This window comes from Myotis brandtii, unplaced genomic scaffold, assembly GCF_000412655.1.
Source record: "Myotis brandtii unplaced genomic scaffold, ASM41265v1 scaffold434, whole genome shotgun sequence".
Taxonomy (NCBI): Eukaryota; Metazoa; Chordata; class Mammalia; order Chiroptera; family Vespertilionidae; genus Myotis; species Myotis brandtii.
Window position 1 is genome coordinate 3113399 of NW_005366599.1, and position 7763 is coordinate 3121161.

Consider the following 7763-nt stretch of genomic DNA (forward strand, 5'->3'; position numbering starts at 1 on the left):
TAAAAAGAAAACCTCCCCTTGGAAAGTGGTGGTTATGGTAATAGTGTGCTTTCTGCAGACCAGCGGAGTGTGCACGATGTGTGTTGTTGTCGGGTGAACCGGGTGGGAAACGGAATCAAGGCCATTGCTGTGCTTTTCATCACCACATGTTCGGGGGACCAGAAGTTTCATGTATTCTGCTCATGTATCTTGTAATGTTCATGTGATCATATGTGAGACGTATTTCATTCTTTTCCCCAAGTTGACTTTGCAGCAGGTCTATGCCAGTGTAAACAAAATTAAAACCCTGGGGCAGCAACTGTACATCGAGTCCATGACCAAACCCCCCAACAAGCCAGCGGTGGGGACGCGCGCAGGACGGCCCAGTGGTGAGTCAGCGGGGTCCCCCTCCCCAACGTCTGGCCTCTGCGTGGACATGGGTGTGAGCGCCGAGCACTGTGCTGCGCTTTCCGCAGTCACTTGTCCCGTCGTTGTCGTGATAGCGGCAGCAGCAAGTACTGGACTGGGAGCTGAGGGGGATGGGAATTTAACATAACTGTGAACAACACATTAAAGGCTTTAATGGACAATGTAGGCAACATGCAGGACTCCCTGGGCCATCCCAGCATGGAGATGGAGCGTACACGACCAAATGGCAGAGCTAGGAGTGCTAGACAGAGAAGAATAGATGCCTGCGACCGGCACTCGATTGAGAAAAGAAGCCGTAAATTTGAAGATAGAAAAATAGAAACTGCACAAACCGAAACGCAGCGAGAAATAAAAATACAGACTAGAGCATCTTAAGAACTGAGGGACAGTATCAAGTGTTCTACCAGATGAATAATTAGAATCTCACAAGAAAACTTGAAGAAGTGATGGCCGAGGTTTTCCAGAGAACACTGAGTAGTGGAAACACCAAAAACAGAAAAAGAAAAAACATCCACCACGAATAAAAGCACTCACTGGAGCACAGCCTAGTCAAACTGCTGAAAAGAAAAAGACCGGCTTGAAGGCAGCCAGAGGAAAGCACAGGTTATGTCCAGAGAAGCAAAGGTCAGGATGAAAGCCGACACTTCTGCAGAAACCGTGCAGCCTAGAAGACAATAGAGTCTTCAAAGGAGAAACGGTCGGTGTAGAGTTTTCACCTGCTGGGAACTGTCTTTCAGAACTGAGGGAGATGTGAAGATTTCCTCAGATAAAAACTGGGAACTTATTGCCAGCAGATTTACTCCGTAAGGAATGCTAACGGGATTTCTGAAGGTAAAAGAAATACAATACAGACTTAAGACTCAAGTCCATACGAAGTAATGAAAAGCACTGGAAATAGAATAAATGAAGGTAAAGTCAGTTCTACTTTTCACTTACTTTTAATCGTTCTAAAAGGCAACTGGCAGAAACAAAAACCGTGTTCGCATTTGTGGTTCATGTGAGAAAACTGCAGGCCCAGGGCTGTACCATCGTAACGCCCTTAACGTGCACCTGAAGTAGATGTCATTTGGAGGTAGAAACTGGATCCTTAATGACATATATTGTAGACTTTAGGACAGTTATTACAAAAAGTTTTTAAAGAAGTGGAAACAATGTCAGTAGAGAAGATAGAATAGAATTTAAAACACCCCAACATGAAGCATAAAAAGGAGGTAAAAAGAGCTGTGATAAACCAGCTGGAACAGGTGGAAAACAGCTGGCAGGATGGTTTGTATGAATCCAGCTGTATCAGTAGTCACACTGACCGTGAATGCAGTTGACCGGTTAGGAGATGGGAACGATCAAAGTAGATGGACGGGGAAGATGCAGATATATGTCACCTATAAGAATCCATCCTTTAAAACAAAACCCGGTTAAGAACAAAAGGCCAGGAGAGAGAGACTGTGCCAACAAGATCAGAGAAAGCTGGGGAGCTGCATTAGGTCAGGCCGAATGGACAGGGAGTCAGGAGCGTGAGCAGGGCTTCAGGGGGTAGTGCACAGCCCGAGGGTCGATTCTCTAAAAGCGTAACAATTTAAACACCTCCGTACTGAACCTCAGAGCTTCAGAATGCACAGAGCAAACGCTGGTAAAAGCTTCAAGAGGAACAAATCCACAGCGGTAGCTGGAACATGCCACATACGTCTCTCTGAAATCAGTGAGCCAAGTAGAAAACTAGCAAAGATTCACGACACCTGAACAACAGGATTGGCCTCATCGATGTTACGGAACACTTCAATCGAGAACATAGTACATATTTCTCTCAAGGGCATGTGGGGTAGTCATCAAGATAAACTGGACTTTGTCAAAATTAAAAACTTCTCTTTGAAAGACTTTGGTAAGCCCTCAGTAAGATGGTGAAAAGACAAAATATTTGCAAATTATACATGAAATAGTTTTTATCCAGAATATATCAAGAACTCTAAAAAATTCAGCAATAGGAAGATAATGTAATTTAAAATTATCAAGGGAGCCTAACAGTTTTCCAGATGTTATACAGATGGCAAATAATATATGAAAAGAAAATGCTCAATCTCATTAGCCGTTAGGAAATTAAAACTGAAATATCATCACACACCTATTGGAAAGGCTAAAATTAAAAGAAAAAACTGACAATACCAAGTTCTGGCAAGATTTCAAAGTAACTGAAACTCTCACATATTCCTGAAGGTAATGGTAAAATTGTACAGCCACTTTGGAAAAATAGGCTATTTCTTATAAAGTTAAACATACTCTTACCATATTGTTCATCAGTTCCCTCTTAGTCATTCACACAAGTGAAATAAAAACTCAAGGTCATACAGAAACTGTCTGAATGTTTACCACACTTACTCCCGCTTGCCAAAACTAGGAAGCAGCGTCGATGTCATTTCACAGGTGAGTGGGTGGCCTGTGGCACGCCCACATGATGGGATCCTCCCAACACACAGGAGTGGGCTGCATTCACACACACAGGGTCCTCAGTGCATTTTGCTAAATGAAGGAAGCCAGAACCAGAAGATGACATACTGTCTGTTTCCATTTGGAAAACATCAGTATTGGTTAACATTGGGGAAGGAATTGACTGCAAGAGAGCAGTGGGGGGAGCTGTCGGAGTGACGGAAATGTCCAGTTTCTTACTCTGGTGGTGGATACGCAGCTTTTTGTGCTTTTGTTAAAAACCATAGATCTGTACACCTCATCCCACCCCAAAATGTAGAGGGAACCCAAGATAGCGTGGGCTACGACCTAACGAATGGCGTGATGTAGTCCTTCATGCAGTCCTTCTCTGTCAGCGGTTCTCAACCTTCTGGCCCTTTAAATACAGTTCCTCATGTTGTGACCCAACCATAAAATTATTTTCGTTGCTACTTCATAACCGTAATGTTGCTACTGTTATGAATCGGCCTCTGCGTGGACATGGGTGTGAGCGCCGAGCACTGTGCTGCGCTTTCCGCAGTCACTTGTCCCGTCGTTGTCGTGATAGCGGCAGCAGCAAGTACTGGACTGGGAGCTGAGGGGGATGGGAATTTAACATAACTGTGAACAACACATTAAAGGCTTTAATGGACAATGTAGGCAACATGCAGGACTCCCTGGGCCATCCCAGCATGGAGATGGAGCGTACACGACCAAATGGCAGAGCTAGGAGTGCTAGACAGAGAAGAATAGATGCCTGCGACCGGCACTCGATTGAGAAAAGAAGCCGTAAATTTGAAGATAGAAAAATAGAAACTGCACAAACCGAAACGCAGCGAGAAATAAAAATACAGACTAGAGCATCTTAAGAACTGAGGGACAGTATCAAGTGTTCTACCAGATGAATAATTAGAATCTCACAAGAAAACTTGAAGAAGTGATGGCCGAGGTTTTCCAGAGAACACTGAGTAGTGGAAACACCAAAAACAGAAAAAGAAAAAACATCCACCACGAATAAAAGCACTCACTGGAGCACAGCCTAGTCAAACTGCTGAAAAGAAAAAGACCGGCTTGAAGGCAGCCAGAGGAAAGCACAGGTTATGTCCAGAGAAGCAAAGGTCAGGATGAAAGCCGACACTTCTGCAGAAACCGTGCAGCCTAGAAGACAATAGAGTCTTCAAAGGAGAAACGGTCGGTGTAGAGTTTTCACCTGCTGGGAACTGTCTTTCAGAACTGAGGGAGATGTGAAGATTTCCTCAGATAAAAACTGGGAACTTATTGCCAGCAGATTTACTCCGTAAGGAATGCTAACGGGATTTCTGAAGGTAAAAGAAATACAATACAGACTTAAGACTCAAGTCCTTACAAAGTAATGAAAAGCACTGGAAATGGAATAAATTAAGGCAAAATGAGTTCTACTTTTCACTTACTTTTAATCGTTCTAAAAGGCAACTGACTGAAACAAAAGCCGTGTTCGAATTTGTGGTTCATGTGAAAACACTGCAGAACCTGGGCTGTACCAGCGTAACGTCCTTAACGTGCACCTGAAGTAGATGTCATTTGGAGGTAGAAACTGGATCCTTAATGATATATATTGTAGACTTTAGGACAGTTATTACAAAAAGTTTTTAAAGAAGTGGAAATAGTGTCAGTAGAGAAGATAGAATAGAATTTAAAACACCCCAACATGAAGCATAAAAAGGAGGTAAAAAGAGCTGTGATAAACCAGCTGGAACAGGTGGAAAACAGCTGGCAGGATGGTTTGTATGAATCCAGCTGTATCAGTAGTCACACTGACCGTGAATGCAGTTGACCGGTTAGGAGATGGGAACGATCAAAGTAGATGGACGGGGAAGATGCAGATATATGTCACCTATAAGAATCCATCCTTTAAAACAAAACCCGGTTAAGAACAAAAGGCCAGGAGAGAGAGACTGTGCCAACAAGATCAGAGAAAGCTGGGGAGCTGCATTAGGTCAGGCCGAATGGACAGGGAGTCAGGAGCGTGAGCAGGGCTTCAGGGGGTAGTGCACAGCCCGAGGGTCGATTCTCTAAAAGCGTAACAATTTAAACACCTCCGTACTGAACCTCAGAGCTTCAGAATGCACAGAGCAAACGCTGGTAAAAGCTTCAAGAGGAACAAATCCACAGCGGTAGCTGGAACATGCCACATACGTCTCTCTGTAATCAGTGAGCCACGTAGAAAACTAGCAAAGATTCACGACACCTGAACAACTGTCAACAGGATTGGCCTCATCGATGTTACGGAACACTTCAATCGAGAACATAGTACATATTTCTCTCAAGGGCATGTGGGGTAGTCATCAAGATAAACTGGACTTTGTCAAAATTAAAAACTTCTCTTTGAAAGACTTTGGTAAGCCCTCAGTAAGATGGTGAAAAGACAAAATATTTGCAAATTAAAATCAGTGAGCCAAGTAGAAAACTAGCAAAGATTCACGACACCTGAACAACAGGATTGGCCTCATCGATGTTACGGAACACTTCAATCGAGAACATAGTGCATATTTCTCTCAAGGGCATGTGGGGTAGTCGTCAAGATAAACTGGACTTTGTCAAAATTAAAAACGTCTCTTTGAAAGACTTTGGTAAGCCCTCAGTAAGATGGTGAAAAGACAAAATATTTGCAAATTATACATGAAATAGTTTTTATCCAGAATATATCAAGAACTCTCAAAAATTCAGCAATAGGAAGATAATGTAATTTAAAGTTATCAAGGGAGCCTAACAGTTTTCCAGATGTTATACAGATGGCAAATAATATATGAAAAGAAAATGCTCAATCTCATTAGCCATTAGGAAATTAAAACTTTTTAAAAAAATATATTTTATTGATTTTTTACAGAGAAGAAGGGAGAGGGATAGAGAGCCAGAAACATCGACGAGAGAGATTGATCAGCTGCCTCCTGCATGCCCCCCACTGGGGATGTGCCCGCAACCAAGACATGCCCTTGACCAGAATCGAACCTGGGACCCCTGAGTCCGCAGGCCGACGCTCTATCCACTGAGCCAAACCGGTTTGGCCAGAACTGTTTGAAATACCATCACACACCTATTGGAAAGGCTGAAATTAAAAGAAAAAACTGACAATACCGGGTTCTGGCAAGATTTCAGAGTAACTGAAACTCTCACATATTCCTGAAGGTAATGCAAAAATTGTACAGCCGCTTTGGAAAAATAGGCTGTTTCTTATAAAGTTCAACATACTCTTACCATATCATTCAGCAGTTCCCTCTTAGTCATTCACACAAGTGAAATAAAAAGTTAGGAAATTAAAACTGAAATATCATCACACACCTATTGGAAAGGCTAAAATTAAAAGAAAAAACTGACAATACCAAGTTCTGGCAAGATTTCAAAGTAACTGAAACTCTCACATATTCCTGAAGGTAATGGTAAAATTGTACAGCCACTTTGGAAAAATAGGCTATTTCTTATAAAGTTAAACATACTCTTACCATATTGTTCATCAGTTCCCTCTTAGTCATTCACACAAGTGAAATAAAAACTCAAGGTCATACAGAAACTGTCTGCGAATGTTCACCACACTTATTCCCGCTTGCCAAAACTAGGAAGCAGCGTCGATGTCATTTCACAGGTGAGTGGGTGGCCTGTGGCACGCCCACATGATGGGATCCTCCCAACACACAGGAGTGGGCTGCATTCACACACACAGGGTCCTCAGTGCATTTTGCTAAATGAAGGAAGCCAGAACCAGAAGATGACATACTGTCTGTTTCCATTTGGAAAACATCAGTATTGGTTAACATTGGGGAAGGAATTGACTGCAAGAGAGCAGTGGGGGGAGCTGTCGGAGTGACGGAAATGTCCAGTTTCTTACTCTGGTGGTGGATACGCAGCTTTTTGTGCTTTTGTTAAAAACCATAGATCGCAGTCACTTGTCCCGTCGTTGTCGTGATAGCGGCAGCAGCAAGTACTGGACTGGGAGCTGAGGGGGATGGGAAGGTAGTTACAGTTACGGCTCCTAAAGAGGCGATGTTTCTGACAATACCAGCACATTCACAGGTTCTGCCCGTGAGTTCTCTGCAAACCAGGAGTCAGTGTAGAACACGTTTCAGAAATACTAATCCCTTTGTGTCATTTCAAACGCGTGGAGAATGCTCCAGACCTGAGTTGAATGAAAAACTTGGGATTTTTCCGACACACATATCCTTTCCTCAAATATAGGTAAGCTGTGCTCCAGAAGAATCAGATTTTAAGTTGGTTGTGATAATGGCATTATTTTGAAAATTTAACCAACTTGCATATACGCACAGGAAAGTCCAATAATGTAGACATCAAATTATATTGACCTTTTAATTAGCTAACTTTCCCTTTATCTCTCTCCCTGAATATTAGTATAATTTTGGGAGTCGTTACAGATTTTGGGCACCTCAATGTGATTCATGGTCTCTGTCATTGTCAGATGTGGCTGTTTTAGAGTAGAGGTGACATTGTCTCCGAGGTCAGTGACAATGGCTGCTGTATTTTAGGACTTGACATGATCTACACAGCAAACATCAGACTCCTGCGCCTGCAGCGATCTCACCGGAGCCATAGGGTGCCCTCGGGGCTAGCAAGTCCGTCCTTCCCCATGTTCTTCACCAGGGTGCAGGCTTTCTCTTTGTTCTGTAGACGTCAGGGCACAAGTAGGAAGAACAGCTTTTCCTGTCCCTTGAAACCATCAGGTTTCTTCTCTACAGGAGAGTTCGTCTTAAACATCTTTCTTTCTTTTTTTAATATATTTTTATTAATTTTTTACAGAGAGGAAGGGAGAGGGACAGAGAGTCAGAAACATCGATGAGAGAGAAACATCAATCAGCTGCCTCCTGCACACTCCCCACTGGGGATGTGCCCGCAACCACGGTACATGCCCTTGACCAGAATCGAACCTGGGA

At 43.0% G+C, this 7763-nt stretch overlaps 1 protein-coding gene across 1 annotated transcript in view; it reads left to right on the plus strand.

Moving 5' to 3' along the window:
* PER3 (period circadian clock 3) overlaps positions 1–7763 on the plus strand; it is a 68993-nt gene that overhangs the window by 29527 nt on the left and 31703 nt on the right. Inside the window, exon 12 of the mRNA XM_014546199.1 lies at positions 119–368. Coding sequence (XP_014401685.1) covers positions 119–368 — 250 coding nt within the window. The remainder of the gene's footprint in view (positions 1–118; positions 369–7763) is intronic.